General features: G+C 55.8%; 3 protein-coding genes and 1 long non-coding RNA gene across 5 annotated transcripts in view; 1 reads left to right on the plus strand and 3 right to left on the minus strand.

Moving 5' to 3' along the window:
* Window positions 1-136: 136 nt before the first annotated feature.
* LOC121136236 lies at window positions 137-2,430 on the minus strand. The gene is made up of 2 exons (XR_005873375.1): window positions 1,617-2,430; window positions 137-442 (listed from the first exon to the last, which is right to left on the minus strand). It is a non-coding gene; the product is annotated as an uncharacterized LOC121136236 (long non-coding RNA).
* Window positions 2,431-2,529: 99 nt separating this feature from the next.
* Them6 (thioesterase superfamily member 6) lies at window positions 2,530-5,672 on the plus strand. 2 transcript variants are annotated; one of them, XR_005873374.1, is made up of 3 exons: window positions 2,530-3,183; window positions 3,515-3,668; window positions 4,769-5,672. XR_005873374.1 is itself a non-coding variant. In XM_005085451.4 (2 exons), exons 1-2 carry the CDS (start codon window positions 2,671-2,673, stop codon window positions 4,880-4,882), a joined length of 627 nt encoding a protein of 208 aa, XP_005085508.1. In that variant the 5' UTR covers window positions 2,530-2,670; the 3' UTR covers window positions 4,883-5,672. The 2 variants fall into 2 exon arrangements, 1 of the variants encoding a protein (XP_005085508.1); XM_005085451.4 differs by lacking the exon at window positions 3,515-3,668.
* Window positions 5,673-8,044: 2,372 nt separating this feature from the next.
* On the minus strand, window positions 8,045-9,343 carry Slurp1 (secreted LY6/PLAUR domain containing 1). The gene is made up of 3 exons (XM_005085452.4): window positions 9,202-9,343; window positions 8,756-8,875; window positions 8,045-8,343 (listed from the first exon to the last, which is right to left on the minus strand). Exons 1-3 carry the CDS (start codon window positions 9,257-9,259, stop codon window positions 8,189-8,191), a joined length of 333 nt encoding a protein of 110 aa, XP_005085509.1. The 5' UTR covers window positions 9,260-9,343; the 3' UTR covers window positions 8,045-8,188.
* Window positions 9,344-14,708: 5,365 nt separating this feature from the next.
* Window positions 14,709-16,250, minus strand: part of Lypd2 (LY6/PLAUR domain containing 2) — a 2,146-nt gene continuing 604 nt past the window's right edge. Inside the window, exons 2-3 of the mRNA XM_005085453.4 lie at window positions 15,418-15,537; window positions 14,709-14,995 (exon numbers count right to left, since the gene is read on the minus strand). Of these exons, the coding sequence (XP_005085510.1) occupies window positions 14,790-14,995; window positions 15,418-15,537 (326 nt within the window). The 3' untranslated portion in view covers window positions 14,709-14,789. The remainder of the gene's footprint in view (window positions 14,996-15,417; window positions 15,538-16,250) is intronic.

A 16,250-nucleotide genomic window follows, 5' to 3' on the forward strand; every position in this document is an offset into this window, starting at 1 on the left:
TCTCTTCAAAGCTGGTGCCCTCAGCCTGTGTGTGTGACCTCAAGCAGGAGGTATCCCTCTCAACCCTGGGATAAGTGGGCATCCCGAGCTGAGTCCGGGCTCTAGAAGGCCCTGTGTTTCAGGAGGACGCCAAAGATCTGGTCTTTCATTTACTAGGAACATGGTGCGGGATTAGCGGCCAAGAGCAACCACAACGGGGTGATGCTCACAGTGGTACTCCTGGCAGCACAGTCTTGGGGACCTTCTGGTTGAGGCTTGCTGTCTTCCCTGGAGATAGTGGAGGACAAGGCACAGTTTGCAGGACTCTGGCTCCATCTGCTCAGCAGTTACAGGGTGTCTGCTTGGTCCTGAGGGCTGTTCCTGGCATCCAACATCCAGCAGTTACCTAGGCTTGGCTGGGTTCTCCTTGGCACTTCTGGACACCCCCGCCCCAGCATGGAGCCTGCAGGACAGCAGTCTTAGATAATTAAGAGAAACAGGGAAGTATTTGTTCTCTTAACACAGCTGGGAGAACAAAGGGCACAGAATGCCAGAGCTGGCTCTTGCAGAACGGCCATCCTCGCTGGGTAGACTCACCCACAGGGACCAGGCATCAGCAGTCCCTTATCCGAGTCTCTTTCTCCCTATGGTTGGTGGCCAAAAGGTCCTGCAGGCCAAGGTACCCAGGGGCAGAGGGACAAAGGGCCTTCTCACCCTACCCTGGAGACTTCTCTGCAACGAAGTATTAGAGCTAGAGAGAGGGAGGCAGAAGCTTCCCCCAGGAGTAGAGGGCACCCTTGGGTGCCGAGACCAAACTAATGACCTGTCATGGGCGTCTAACTCCCTAGGTGCCTCCAGTATAGCTCTGCTCATCCAGCAGGGCAGGGCCAGGGGAGGATGGGCGGGGCGAGGTCTAGGACAAGTCATCCTGATGGGGCTGCCCTGCCTTGTGTTCCCCCTTGGTGGCCAAAACGGTTGGCGACTGCCTCTGGGGGTGACGCCGGGCTCTAGGGCAAACACAGGAGCCCTCGAAGAGCCAAAGTTCCCGAGTGAAGCTTCTGTACCCAGCTGTCTTACTCGCCTAGTGCTGGCAGGGAAAGAGGCCTATCGAGCAATCCTGTAGACACCAAGGTGAGTTAGGGCGATCAGGCCCTCCTGTAGCCAGAGTTCAGCTGTGAGATAGACAAGCATTACTTTATGCATGAGACTCCAGTGAGCTGCGCTCAGATCCCTTCGAGGGGCCCCTGGCAATGTGGTCTAGGCTAGGGAAAGGGAGAGAAATGAAGCAGGGTGAGCAGTGTGTGGAGAGCATCCAGCAGAGAGGCCTAAAGCGGAGCAGGGGTGGCGGGAGCAGGGGAGGCCTGGAGGATGGGAGCTCATTGGCATCTTTTCCTGTGTCAAACAAAGGCCTGGTTACCTGCTGCCGGAGCCGTGAGACATGATGGGCAGAGTAAGTGACAGAAGGCCCATTCTCTAAACAATGGACTAAAGAGCATTTCTTAGTCTCTTCCTCCTCAGAGGCTGCCCCTCCCCAGCCAGAGTGCAGACCAAAACAGGTGGGTGTTTCAAGCAGAAGCAATGTGTGGGATAAGTTCTTCTGGTCATTTGGAGCTACCCTGATTGGCAGAGTTCCTTACCTTTCCGAGTGTCCCAGACGACCCCGGGCATTCGCTGTGCCGTGCCTTGTGTCCTCAGAAGCAAAACCGAAAAAGAAAACAACTTCGCTCTGGACAGAGACCACAGCAAACCCACCCAGCCCGGTATGGGACAGTTGGAGTAATGCTGCCCCGGGCATCTGGAGCTCAGCAGTCCACCCATCCTTAGGCATCCTTTGCACACAGGATTATCAAAGTCCAGGAGGCTATCCAAGAGAGCCGGCCCGACCTCAAAACCTTCCCCTACCCTACGGGAAAGGGGCTGGCATTCCACAAACCATGGCAGGGTTCTTTAGCTTAGTTGATAAGTCTGTATTCACCCCACTTCTCCTCCATCTTGGATGTTATTTGCATTAAAAGAGGTAAAAGGTGGGAATTATTGGGGTGAGCTTAGGGTGACCGAGGTTTTTTGCGAACAGGTGATGAGTACTTGGGGACAAGTAATGTGGCAGACTGGGGCTGAAAGACACCCCGGAGAGACGGGATCTAATTCTCTCTAAACCACAGCGAATCACGAATGCACGGGGGCTTTGCGGAAGAGGGATGCCTGGACAGGCTTGTGAGTCACGGGCAGCCTCACAGAAGCAGCATCTATAGCGAAGGGTTGTCCGTTTTCCTTGTAAAGTTCCTCAGCTGCTCCAGGGAAGTTCTGGAAATCTTTGGTTATGCTCATCTGAACCCACTGGATCACTGCAGGGAGCAGGTTTCCCTGTCGCCCCTGCCTCCTCAACGCCCAGCGCAACGGCCAGGTGGCGCTGTACTGCCCCGCGCGTTCCCGCCGCGCCCCGCCCCGGGAAAAGCGAAAGCGACTCTGGCGGAGGAGCGGAACACACCAACAAGGGCGCGCGGGGGGTGGGATATGACCGGGCGTGTGCGTGACTCGAGCGCGACGCTACTGCCTCCGGAGCACTCCCCCCCCCGATTGCTGGAAGAGGTGGTGCGCTCCGAGCGGTTCCTGGAGCTCCTAGGCTCCTAGGCTGGCCAGCGGCAAGCACCTGCTCACCGGGCTCCTGGGCACCGGGCGCCCGCTGCCAAGATGCTGGGGCTGCTGGTGGCGTCCTTAGCCCTGGCGCTCGCCTTCTTCGCGCTGCTGGATGGCTGGTACCTGGTACGCGTACCGTGTGCTGTTCTGCGCGCACGTCTGCTGCAGCCGCGCGTCCGCGACTTGTTGGCGGAGCAGCGGTACGTGGGCCGGGTGCTGCCCTCGGATCTAGACCTGCTGCTGCACATGAACAACGCGCGCTACCTGCGTGAGGCCGACGTGGCGCGCGCAGCGCACCTGACCCGCTGCGGTGTGCTGGGAGCGCTGCGCGACCTGAGCGCTCACACCGTGCTGGCCGCCTCGTGCGCGCGCTATCGACGCTCGCTGCGCCTGTTTGAGCCGTTCGAGGTGCGCACCCGCCTCCTAGGCTGGGACGACCGCGCCTTCTACCTGGAGGCGCGCTTTGTCAGCCTTCGCGACGGTTTCTTGTGCGCCTTGCTGCGCTTCCGGCAGCATGTGCTGGGCACCTCGCCGGATCTCGTAGTACAGCACTTGTGCAAGCGCAGGGTGAGCAGCCCCACCCCGATATCCCTGTCCTGTGCAATCCCCGGCCTCCTCCCACGAGGAAGACCTCTTTGAAGTTCTGGGACCGGTCCTTGTATCGGAACACGTTTGCACTTTTCCTCTGGGTCCATGCTGATACCCCTCTTGGGATCCCCACCATCTATGAATTAAAACTGTACTGTCAGGCTTAGCCATTTTTTTGAGCCTCCCCCTCCCCCACCTCAGGGTTTCTTCTCCCATATGAGATGCTCAGACCGTGTTTCTTTACTTGGAGTCCAAGTCCTACTTCTGTGTGGTCTAGAGTGCTGAGTCACCCTCTCTGGTCTCTTGACAGGCGCCTCTTTTTGAGCATGGGATAACAGTATGGTCAGTTAGAAGCAGTTGCTGGGAATTCCAGTGGGCCCGAGACCCTCGTTAGCACAACTTGCAGCTGAGAAGCCTGCGGTTGAATTGACCCCAAGAGACTACAAGCCTTGTGTCTTTCCAAGGTTAGAGGGAGGAGAGCCCTATGCCTTCTGGGACCCAAGGTTCTCCCCCAGGGCCCACTCCTCCAGCTTGGTGGCAGAGCCAGCTCCTTCAGTGTGGCAACTGTGACCGTGGAGACAGCCAGGGTAGAGATGGATGCCAGGGCAGGCCCCACCCTGTCTGCCTAGGGCAGGTGCCTCCTCTAGAGCACGGAAACGACCTGACACCAGTGCCTAGGAGCTGTGTCTAAGGGGAACACAGACCCTAACCCTGCCTCTTCCTTCACCCGGGCTGCACGGCGGTTGGTGGTAGAGGCTCCCTGGCTTTCTGTCTTTGTTGAGTCATGAGCTCCTCGGGGCTGGTTGGTACTGATGGGTGCATGTGAGGGGACCAGGGGTGCTGTCCCAGCCATCAGTTGCAGAGTGGAGGAGGTGGAGCCAGCCTGCCGGCAGGCCTCCCACCTCAGCTGGAGGCCTGGGAGTTTCCCTGGTTACTGGACTGCGTCTTGGGTTGAGCTGGGTCCCAGGGAGAGGCAGATAGGGTTCAAGAGAGGCCGAGGCTGAGGTTGGGTCCTGGAATCTGAGGGGCTAGTCTAGGGCCACGTGCTAGGAAGAAGTAGCACCAACTACAAATTGATGGCAGATGGCACCCAGAAGGGACCCAGGCTTTGGGTCAGCAATTTCCACTGCTGTGTGGCACTCACCGTGAGAGAGGTAAGAGCCTTTGCTCAGCCTCTGCCCTCACCCCTCAGTCCTCAGAACCCATCTGCAAGCACTCACAGGAAGCAGCCTTGTCTCCTAGCCTCCCACGAGGAGTACCTCCCCGCGCCCTGCTCCTCATCCTGCTTTTCCAGTCGGCCTCACAGGCTTTTGCCTGGTTTTGGACACAGGCCTTCAGCATGGCCCTGCTGCTGAGGCCTAGCCAAAGTAGATGAGATAGAAAGATCTAGGAAGGAGAAAATAGGTTGGAGGGACTTGGGGAGGTCCTGGGCAGCTGTCATATGGGGCGAGGTTCCTGCAAGGTCACAGGCTAGACCGTGATGTAAGCTGAGGCCCAGAGGCAGGAGGGCCTGGCTGGTTGCCCCTGTGGCTCTCTGGAGCCTTAACTTCCTGTCCCCCTGCAGGTGGAACCCCCTGAGCTGCCGGAAGACTTGAAGCATTGGATCGCCTACAATGAGACCAGCAGCCAGCAGCTCCGTGCTGAGAGTGGGCTCAGTGACACCAGAAAGGACCAGTGACTACCACACCTGCGCCCTCCCTGCACTGCCTGTCAGCCAGTCCATTCTACAGAGTGGGCCACCTGGGCTGCATTCCTAGCTGGAGTGCCCCGGACATACCTGGCACCTTTCACCCGCCTGACACTCCTCTGTGCTGACCTCATCTTGGGCATCTGTTGGGGTGGACGATGTTGTCCTGGCCCAGCTTTGTCCCCTGGGTCCCTACAGCATGACTGTTCTAGTCTGTCCAGATGAGCAGGGTCCTGGAGCAGAGGGGCCAGCACAGAGCCTAAAGTCAGGACTGTTAGTGGCCAGGCAGGCCAGAGTAGTCCTGGGTGTGGCTGGGGTCTGCACCTTACTCAGGGATAGCGGCCCTCTTGAGGGTCACCCTATAGCAGGGAAGATAGGCCTGGACCAGCCCAGGGGCCCCTTAGAACACAGAAGGGCAAATGGAAGCTGGTCCCTGGCCAAGATTCTGATGATGCCCACCACTCTAAGAGGATGTGCCCTGTCTAGCCAGGCCATCGAGGCCAGGAGTCCTGGTGTAGGGGGGGTCCTATGGCTATGCCGAGCACCTGCCCTGTCAGCTCAGGGGAAGGGACAGCTGCTTGACGCTAGGCGCTGCCTCCTTGCTACCTCTCCGGGAGCCATACCCGGAGCCAGAGCCAAGAGCTTCAGTGACGCCCTGACCCTCACTTGCACCCCCGTGCCCCCACCCCCCACGCTACTGTGCTTGCCTTAGCGCTACCGAGGGGAAGCTGCAGTCTGTGTTATTTAAAGAAAGCACAAGATTAAAGGCTTTAAAGACGTGTGTGCCGGGGAGGCTCTCCTTTCTGCAGCCTTGCCACCCCTGCACAAGCCTATCCTCTCCCTGGATGCGTCTTCTGGACGCCCCTGCACAAGCCTATCCTCTCCCTGGATGGCATAGGGTGCCTCTGAATGCCGGGCTAAGCCTGGTGAGTCATGGGATGGAGTGGGCAGGTTGGAGTCCTGGATAGCCTTCCAACCTCATCCCCTCCCCCAGCCTTTGAACTTTGCAGCCTGTAGCCACAGGTCTGGGCCCAACTTTTCTGTTTCCTTCTTTAGAGTTGCAGGAAAGCAGGGTGTAGGCAGCACTGGGCTCTTGCCCTTTGTGGGCAGGGTGAGATGGTTTATGGGGGTGGGCAAGGGGTTAGGTTTGTGCTTTCCCCAACACAGACCAGCGGCCTGAGGGTCTCAATAGGAGTGGGTTAGTTTTAAGTAATCACTCAGCGATGGGGAAGGGGTGGAGAGGTTGTGCTGGTAGCATACAGCTGGGAAGACCTGTCCCGTACCTCTGCCTGCCTTTGCCACCCCTGGCCCTGAACCTGTAGGCACATGGGTGGCTACTCCTTGTCTTAATTTCAGGGGCTCTGGGAGAAGGGCTTTGCCCTTTCAGGGCTTAGTAGAGTAGAGGGCAGGGGATGGGCAGAGAGGAAAGGGCCAAGGGCAGTCCCAGCCACAAGGGTCCTTGGGAGGAGGTGCGCCTTGACCACCGCAGTCTCTTGAGCACTGTTAGACTCCCACTGGGACTCCAGACAGGAGTCGGTAGGAGACAGGTGGGGCTTCTGTGTCTCTGCCTGCAGGGCTGGAGGGGCACATGGCCTGATCTCAGTGTTCCCTGCTTAATGACTTGGATGTGTAGTCATTCATCCGGATGCGTACATACGTCGTTAGCTCCAGGGTCAACCTCATGGCAAGGGCTGTTGCAGTCCTCTGTTGTCACCAGGGACCAGGTAGCTTAGCCGAGCTTGTGGCTCAGCAAGCTGCCACCTCAGGTGCCAAGCCTTAGCTTTCCTGCTTCCCTGTGGACCCAGGACTAAGGTTAGACTTGATGGTTCCTACCTCTGTGTCTCTGAAGAGGGTTGAGGCAGTACCCCAGCTGTTCCACCAGGGGGTGACTTCTGCCCAGTTTCCACAGTGAACAGATAGCTGGCCTGACTCCAAAGGCAAAGCTCAGCGAGGCTCTCTGAAATTAAGCTGCCATGCAGGCAAATTGCTCCGCTGGGGGCACTGCAGGTGTGGAGTTAGCCCTAGAAATGGTGTTAGAAGCTGGGTGGTGGTGGCGCACGCCTTTAATCCCAGCACTCGGGAAGCAGAGGCAGGGGGACCTCGGAGTTCGAGGCCAGCCTGGGCTACAGAGCTAGTTCCAGGACACCTAGGGCTGTTACACAGAGAAACCCTGTCTCAAAAAATCCAAGAAAAGAACTGGTGTTAGCTGGTGACTTAGGGAGCCAGGTTGGCAGCATAGAGTGTGAGGGGAAAAGTGCTCCACATATCTCTCAGGGGGCCTGGGGACCCTGCCATGTCCTAGCTACTCTCCTCTGTGCTTGCTGTCTGTTGGACAGTCTGCTACCTTCTTCACAGGGCTCAACCCAGTTCTGGTTGCCAAAGGGACTCCAGGGCCATGGCCCCCTTAGCTGGAGAACCCAGGAAGTGCTCAGGGACGCAGCTTTGGTGCCTGGGGTCATTGAGGCCCCACAGCTGCCTTCTGCGTCACAGATGGCAGAGCCGCAAGACAGGGCCTCTTGGGTCCTAAGAAGCATGAGCTCCTGGCTGGGGAGTCAGCCCCCAAGTGCGTACTGTCCCCTCCACCCTCCATCCCCAGGAGAAGCCCTGACCACGGCCTCTGGGACTGCTCTGGGCCCAACATGGCATTGGGTCTGGAGTAAACACTGGTTACATTTGATTTCCCAGCTGTCTCAAGGAGTGCGCAGGCCATTAAAAGAGGCAGCAGGGTGTGTGTGACAGAGTTTTGGAGATGGGCACCCCAAGAAGACTAGTGTAGAGGCTGCTGAGCATCTGCCTGGCTCTAGCCCCCCTGTTGTGTTCCTGGCAGATTTGGGCAGACCACAAATTCCTGGAAGCAATGGAACCCCAACTTCAAGCTTCCTTTCTGAGACAGGGTGATGTTCAGGGTTCCGGGGGTGGGGGACTATTAGGGGAGGGCTTCCTGGGCTGAGGAACCTGCCCTGGACTGAGATGGGCTAGTTTGCAGAAAGGGTGACCCAGAGGACTTTCTCCCTCTAGGTTTATGTCTCTTCATCTGGAGATACGAATGAGGGTCAGGAGCCTGGAACATGCCAGAACACAGCCTGTCTTCCCTGCCGGCGAGCTCTTTGCATTCCCAGTGCCCAGCAAGGACAGGAGCCCCCTCACCCTTGGCTTATTTTATTTTCCACAGCTTGGGGGAAACGCATGAGTGACCTGAGGCCCATCAAGCTCTGCTCACAGAGCCGTGCAGGCAGAGATGGCAGGAGGCACCAGGCCCTGCCAGGAGGGTAAAGAGGAATGAGGCTCCCTGTGTGGCTAGAGGCCTGCCACCAAGCCTGGATCCCCTGAGTTGCAGAGGTCACGGAAGCAACAGTAGACAGGGTGGGCAGCCCCAATGATGTCAGGGTCGGTGGCCAGGCAGGAACTGGAGCAGGAGCGGGTCACCATAGGACTGTGGTTGAAGGGGAACTCTGCGGGATGGGCGGATGTCAGAGCCTGAAGCCACTCCAGCTCCTGTCTCTCTGCAAACCCTGTCCATATCATTCTGCCTTCTCAAACCCCTGCAACCCACACCCCAGATCCGCCCAACCCTCAGCTGTGGCACATCTGCAGAGCATATGGGCTCCCAGGTCCCGCGTGGGGACTCCAGCCCAAGCCTCAGTAGCAAACACTCACAGCCCTTCCCACTCCCTTACCCACACGCTACTATCTGAGGTGCTTAAGGGCTGTCTGTCTACATGCATGCACCCACACGCTTGCACACACCATTCCTGCCCCTCCGCCTCCTAGTCTGAACAGGACAACGGTGGATGAAAAGAAGCATGGGGTGGGGTAACCCTGAGCCCAGCTGGACCCCGAGCCCTTACCTGAGGCCAGCCTTACCCGCTTCCACCGTCTCCAGTACGGTCTTGCAGGCTGTGTCCTCCAGCTTGCACTGAGCAATGTTCTTGCAGGCGTTAATGGCTGTGGGCTGCTCACAGGTATAGCACCTGAAGGCTTCACCTGTCAAGTGTTGGGGGCAGGCACAGTCTCACCACCTAGCTCCAGGGACTCATATCAGAGCCAGGTAGATGTGAGTGAAAGTGACCTCCTGAGATTCAAGACCCAGATGACTGACTGACAGACTTGAACACCACGCCCACCATCCAAGTCTTCCACCCTCCCTGGAAACCCAGGACAAAGCTGAGATCTAAAATGCAGGAGGCTCGCCAAGGGTCCAGAGGATGCCTTGGCTATAAAGCCTCCCAGCACCTCTCTCTCATTAGGAGATGGGGTAAACTGAGGCCCACAACATACTCCCCCTGTTACTCTCACTCCCAGCCACTCACCAGAGCCCATGTTCCAGGCTGCCAAGAGCAGCAGCCACATGGCCCAGTGAAAGGCCATCCTTCAGTCCTCAGGAGCTGGGAGCCTGCCTGGTTTCATGTTTGAGGATTTATACTCAGCCTCCGGCTTCAGCTCATGGGTGTTGTCAGGACCGATGTGACTCAGTAGGGAGGCACAGGCTTGGGGAAGTAGGCGGTGGATGGGAGCCATCATCACTTACCATCCTGGGGTGGGGCTCCTCTATGGACTTCTGGGGAGTCCCTGTCGGGAGTCCTGGTCCTACTGCTGGCACACCTCCAGGACTAGACACCCTGCCCTGCTGTCCCAGGACAATTCCAAATGAGGGAGGCTTTTAGAGCTTGGCTCAACTGGCCCTCTAATGAGCCTCTTACCTCAACTATGTCTGAGTGAATCCAATAAGCCAGATAGCCTCAGTCCTAAAGACTCCCGTGCAAGGCTACCCTTAGATCTGCCTGACACAGGGGGCTGCACGGGAACTGTATCCCCGTCTGCCTAGCCAGAGCCCAAGACTGATCCATGTACCCACAAAGTAGAGGCTGAGCCAGTGTAGAAAGGGGGAGTGGCTAGTGAGGGTGGAGGCGGGCATGGGGCATTAGACTGACGACAACCCGCAGACCCCTGACCAGTAATGAACAGCTTTCCGTCAAGCTTGAGCAACTCTAGTCCTGGCAGCAGACTCCACCTACCCTCCGGAACTGACAGTTCTTCTGACTTCCTGTGCCTTTTCCTGTGCTGGGCATTTTGTGTTGGGCACACTGGTTGTTGTCCATGCCATAAGGACCATCTTAGGCCTTCATCCTCCACAGCCCTCCTCAGTTGAGGTCTCTTTATTTTTTCTCTGTTCTAATGTGTGGCCATGTGGGTGGATAGGGGACAGGCAGATGAAGGAGGGAAAAAATGGTGAAAAGACGGATGGATGGATGGATGGATGGATGGATGGACGGATGATGGATGGATGGATGGACGGATGGATGGATGATGGATGTATGGATGATGAATGGATAGATGGATGGATGGATGCTGGGGTGGATGGGTGGATGATGGATGGATGATGAATGGATAGATGGATGGATGGATGGATGGATGTTGGGGTGGATGGGTGGATGATGGATGGATGGATGATGAATGGATAGATGGATGGATGGATGCTGGGGTGGATGGTGGAGGATGGGTGATGGATGGACAAGTAGATGGATGAAAGCATGATGAATGGACGATTAACTGCGTGGATGAATAGATGGATATTACTTAGCTAAAAATAAGTGATGATAGATGGGTGACTGCATAGGGTTGGCAGCCAACGTGTGTGTCTCTGTCAGGAGACCTGTTACAGACTGTCACAGCAGAGTTATAGCCTGACCTTGTGACAGAATGGGACTCAAGAAGGAGCTTTGGGCCAGGCACATAGGAGGCATGGGTTTTTCTCTTGGTGTTTCAGGTTTTTTTCTATGTGTGGCCTTGGGATGGCCCCCTTGTCTTTCCAGACCTTGGTTGCCCATTTATGGGTTGCCAGGGCGGAAGTGACCTGGCACTGTAGGGTGAGGCCATTGTACAAGGTTTGCATGAAAATAAGAAGGTGTGGCTAGCAGAGGGAGGGACTGCAGTTCCTGCAAGTTAAATAGTGGGGCCACTCATCCCTGGGGCTCTGTCCACACCCAGTGGTTGGGAGGTGAGCCAAGAATGTCTGATTCTGAAGCCTGGGAGACTGAGTCTAGATCTGGCCTGCTGGGTGACCTAGGCCTGCTCACCAGGGATCCACTCTGGTCTCCCCTGCCTAGGCCTGCTCACCAGGGATCCACTCTGGTCTCCCCTGCCTTCTCTGTAAGCGGGGCAGATGAGCATCCACTGTGCCTTACTCAGCAGAAGCAAGGCCCCTTGTACCACAGTGCAGGTGAACGTGGAGCCCAGGGCTGGGGAAACAGTGTTGACGAACAGTACAGGCTTGAGAACAGGAGATACAGACGTGAGGCTGCCCCAAAGCTGCCTGAAGGGCCTGCTTTCCTGGCTTTGGAAAGGAGGGGTGACCTCACAGGTCAGTGATGGCAGGGGAGGTGCGGAGCAGCACCAGGAGAGGGTACACGGCATTCCCGTGGGGGACTACGCCACTCCTCTAGCCCCCGTTGGCAGGGCTGGGAAGGCCGCGTTGTGTCTGGGTCGACACTGCTGGGCAGGGTGGAAATTATGCACTTGTTTGACAGCGTCTTATGTGAGTCCACACCCCTGCCACTGGTCCCAGGTGTAGAGCCTGAAGCCTGGGCTTGAACCCGGCACAGGATAGTGTGTGACTTGGAGGGCTAACTCGACCTTCTGAGCCCGGGACAGAGCTTCTCCCTGAACCTGAATGCTGCAGACTCTGTGATGTGGCCCTGGGCCAGTCATTTCTCCTCTCTGAGCCAGTCTAATCTTTAAATTGGAATGATGACAGTCTTAGCCCTTGGGGTTGCTGGGATGCTGAAATGAGGGAATGTGTGTAAAGCCTGCCCAGGTCAACCAAGACTGCCGCAGAAACCAACAGAGGCTCTGATGAGATTTCCCCAAATTGTCTCTTGTACCTGCCCTGACAGGGTCCCCTAGGCTCCTCTTCAGGTCTGTGCAGGCACTCGAGGCAACCCCCAGCTTTTATGCAAGCTGGAACCATGGCCACCGCCTGTTCCCTCCAATCCAGCTGGCCATGGTCCAGCCCTAGCCGTCTGCCAGATCACCCTGTCTGTTTCTGGGAGTCTGGCTCCTCCTCCTTGACTGTACCCTCCACCTTCCACTGAAAGGCCCTGGCTAAAATGCAAATCGCACCGCTTGCTACTCTTCCCAGAAACTTCTGGATTTCTATTGCCTTCAGGACAGAGTGCGCCACCTCTTGGTGTGTGATACCTGCCCTCCGTGCCTCCTGCTGGAGTGTCAGCATTGCCCGTGGAGGAACATTTTTCCATTTCTCTAAGTCACCTTCTATCTCCAACCCAGACCTGGCCATGCTGGCCGTTGAGAGCATTTGCTGGAGGAGGAAACGAGGGGTGGAAAGAGGGGTGAATGGATAGATGGTATGAGAAGATAGATGGCTGAGTGGAAAATAACATGACAGGTAGATGGAATGTCGGGTGGGTGGGTAAATGGATGGATGGTTGAAAAGACAGAGAATGAATGGATAAATGGATGTGTGTGCAGTGGGCAGATGATAGATATGGGATGGGCAAGTACATGAACAGATTAAAGGATGGGTAGCCTCCAGGCATGGTGGAGGCCAGAGGGTCAAGAGTTCAAAGCATCTCCAGCCACAAAGTGAGTTTGAAACCATACTGGTCTGCATGAAATCCTGCCTCAAAAATGATGGATAGGTGAAAGGATGGAGAATGGATGGGTGTGTGGATGAGAGGATGATGGGTAAATGACAGGAGAGCTGGATGGAAAGATTTGTTGCATTGGTTAAATGTATGGATAAGTGGGTAGACAAGACGATGATGAATGGATGGAATAAAGGATGGGTAGATGGGATGATGAGTGAATGAGAAGATGTAAGATGGATGGAAATCAATGAGTAATAGCGTAGATGGATGGGAGGATGGATGGGAGGATGGATGGGAGGATGGATGGGTGGGGTGGCAGATAGAGGGATAAAAGGCTGGATGAATGAGTGGTGGGGTTTGTGGGCAGTTGAAGTCAGGGGTTTGTTATTTCTTCCAAAGGGATCTAGGATAGTGCTATCTAGACCTCAGACTGTGGTCTCCCCAAGTTACAAATGGCTTTTCTTGTAGCCCTTTGCAGAACACAGTTGTTACAGGCCTGGAAACCCCAGGAATGAAGAACTCACCTCCTTTTAGGATCACCCCTTGCTCCTAGAAAGAAATCTGTCTCTGAACATATAGCTTGGGAACTTAAATGTGGGTCTCTGTTCAGGGCAAGAGCAAGGCTGGGATGCAGAGGGGTTGTTGTTTACTTCTGATTTCAGGGTCAGAGGGATGGTGCTGGGTGTGTGTGCAGGCCTCAGGAAAGGGTTGGGACTTACCTTATCAACCAGCCTGGGTTGGAGTAGACTACTGGACACCAAAATTGCTTTTCCTTCTTTGCTTGGAGCTGAATCTTCATCCAGCTGAAGTCATAGGCCATCAGGCCATCAGACCATTAGGCTAAACTCTGCCCTGTCTTCTTCCTACTTGCTGATAAACTTCCTGGATTGCCACATTGACCTGGCCCTTGGTGAGAAGCACCTCACTTCTGACCAGTGACATAGAGAGGGGACTGGCTGACAGACTCAGTTTTAGCTAGTCCAAAGACAGGGACAAGTCTCTGGAAAAGAGGCTCACAGCCAACAAGACTGAGGTCAAAGAATGTTATGGGTTCCACATAAGCTATCCCTGGGCAAAAGCTGCAAACTAAACCCCTTCCAGGGTGACACACTGGGTCCTAATCCTGGTCACAGGCAAAACTGATCCCAGTTTTAGGCTGCTTCCTGATCCCTGGGTGTAAACTGGGACTTAATCTCTGGTCATAGACTGAGTCTTGCTCTATAGTCATAAACCAAGCTCTGCTCTCTGGTCACAGACAGCCCAGGACTCTCGTCATAGGTGGGCCTTTGTCCTCAGCCTCTGTGGTGGCCTGTGGAGTGGCTGTCCATTTGTAAAGGCTCATGTTATACAAGAAAAGTCAGGTGAGAAAGTGTGATGTGATAACAGGACAATGCTCCCACCCTGTTGACAAAGTCACAACTCAGAATCACACACCCAGGTGTGGGTATCCAAGCTAGCACAAGAATTGTAGATGCTCGTTATTCATATTCTAGAAGTCTACCCATTCTCCCTTCAGAGGCCTCCAGAGAGCCGTAATGCTTGGGATGGGTTGTACCCCAAGACTTGTGGTGAGCTTCACTAGGCTGTAGGAGCCCTGACCTTGGAAGCTGGCTCAGGGCTGAAGAGCACCACACAAGGCAAGGGTGTAAACTCCAAGTCCCAAGGACAGGGAGCCTCATGTCCAGGTTTGGAGTGTCCTCAGTGGCATGGGTCATGGGGCCTTAGCTTGGGACTACCTTTGGAGGTTGCGACCAAAAAGAAGCTCCCTGGACCCAGGGTCGAAGATTGGAGGCAATGATGGAAGCAAGACCCTCATTTCAGCCTAACTGAAGATGCTGCCAGCTGAGAGAGGGGCTCACTCCTCCAGAGTCCCAGAGCAGGGACAGTAAGCAGGGTGATACCAGTTAGGGGCAACCGAGACGTCTGCAGGGAGGAGAGAGGCGGGTTCCATCCGCAGAGGTGGTGGGCTTCTCCTCTAGCTCAGTCTGCATGCTTATCAAGCTCCCCACAGGCCCTAAGGCCCAGAAGGCAGCAATCACCTGGTCAGCATGGGTGTCCTAGGCCTGGGGACTGTCCTTGCTTGGGATTTTAAACTTTAGAAGACAGGCGAGAATAACAGGGAGAGAGATGGAGTCAGAGATGTAACAAGGAGGCCCCTCTCCCTGCCCACAGGGCAGTTCAGTACCCAGAAAGGAGACTCAAGAGGCTGATGCAAGTGACCGTTGTACTTCTTCAAGTCGTCAGGGGACGGAACTGCTGGGGATAAAGGGCAGAGCAAGATGGCCATGGCTTTACAGCAGGTGTTCCAAGATGAAGATAAGTGCCGGGGCAAGGACCAGGCCCCCAGGACTGCCCAGGTTGGGAGCTCCATCCACGTTGCATAGATCGGAATTGCAGCAGGACACTGGACGGGTTAACCCAATGCCATCCACGTCTGAGGGTTCACACTTGCTGGCACAGGACTTGGTCACCGTGGAGTCCCCCAAGAAAGGGAACACTGTAGGAAGTAGAAAGTGTCCACCAGAAAGGTCAGTCCTTTACTGCCTCCATGCCCCAACCCTGGGGACACCCATTCCGGGCTCACCCGCCCCACTGGCCTAGATTCCTCTCTTTCACCAGGACCACTGAGTGCCTGTCACATACAAAGGACGCCTATGGCATCTTGCATTGGTCTGTAGGGTGGATTTGTGTATAATACAGAATGTAAAACCCAAACTGTAAGACAGCCAGCCCTTCCCAGAGGCTTCCAACAAACCGCATGTGTCTCCCATCATGAGGGGAGAAGGGAAAAGAGGGAGACCGGATGGCTGGGACATGGAGGAGGGGTGCAGACTGTGTGGAAGCCCAGCAGGCCAAGACCACAGATCTGGAAGGCTATGACACTGGACCCCGGTTCTACCCCACCCAAAGCCTACTGACCGGTCTCCCGGGAATAGAGCGTGGTCTTGCACATGGTGTCATTGATGTGGCAGGTGGTGATGGCAACACAGTTGGACACACTCACAGGATCCTGACAGGTGTAGCACCGCAAGGCCACAGCTGGGAAAGAGGTGACAAGAGGACAGTGACCTGGCAAGAGCCTGTCTGCCGGTAATGCCCAGCTCTGCCACAAAGGCTTAGTATAAGGAGACAAGGACATTAGCCAGGGGCCAGCGGCTCACTGACCAAAGCTCAGGGATAATACCATGACCATTGAGCTAGGTCTTACAGAATGTGCCCCTGGAAAAATGGGATCAGTCTGGGGCCAGGGTGAGGACAGCTAGTTTGGAATGATCATCATCAACACACACACATACACACACACACACACACACACATACACAGAGAGAGAGAGAGAGAGAGAGAGAGAGAGAGAGAGAGGGAGAGAGAGAGGGAGAGAGAGAGAGAGAGAGAGAGAGAGAGGGAGAGAGAGAGAGAGGGAGAGAGAGGGAGAGAGAGGGAGAGGGAGAGGGAGGATCACAGCCCCAGCAGACACTGTTAAGGCAGGCACTCTTCTCTTCTGCTGCAAAGCCATCTGTCCTGGGATCGGACAAACAGGCCCTTGGAGTACTGGGTGGGAGCTGCACCTAGGATCTCACAGGTGCCCGCTTGGCAAGTGTGTCCTCCCTGAGGGGTGGGGCGCAGGTATAGAGCCTGGCACTTCATCTTGCCCACATCCCAGCCCCAATCCCAGCAGTCCCGGTATGCTTGACTGTCTCCAACTGGTCTAAACAATCTGGATTCACAGAAAAGTCACCTCCCCCCACCCCAGT

This window comes from Mesocricetus auratus, unplaced genomic scaffold (assembly GCF_017639785.1).
Source record: "Mesocricetus auratus isolate SY011 unplaced genomic scaffold, BCM_Maur_2.0 Super-Scaffold_100055, whole genome shotgun sequence".
NCBI lineage: Eukaryota > Metazoa > Chordata > Mammalia > Rodentia > Cricetidae > Mesocricetus > Mesocricetus auratus.

Excerpts from the sequence above, each read along its gene's own strand:
- Slurp1 (XM_005085452.4), bottom strand. The coding sequence starts at position 9,259 with ATGGCCTTTCACTGGGCCATGTGGCTGCTGCTCTTGGCAGCCTGGAAC. Across the intron at positions 8,876-9,201 it reads AGCCTGGAACATGGGCTCTG|GTGAAGCCTTCAGGTGCTAT; the intron begins GTGAGTGGCTGG and ends AACACTTGACAG. Across the intron at positions 8,344-8,755 it reads ACTGGAGACGGTGGAAGCGG|AGTTCCCCTTCAACCACAGT; the intron begins GTAAGGCTGGCC and ends CCCATCCCGCAG.
- Them6 (XM_005085451.4), top strand. The coding sequence starts at position 2,671 with ATGCTGGGGCTGCTGGTGGCGTCCTTAGCCCTGGCGCTCGCCTTCTTC. Across the intron at positions 3,184-4,768 it reads AGCACTTGTGCAAGCGCAGG|GTGGAACCCCCTGAGCTGCC; the intron begins GTGAGCAGCCCC and ends GTCCCCCTGCAG.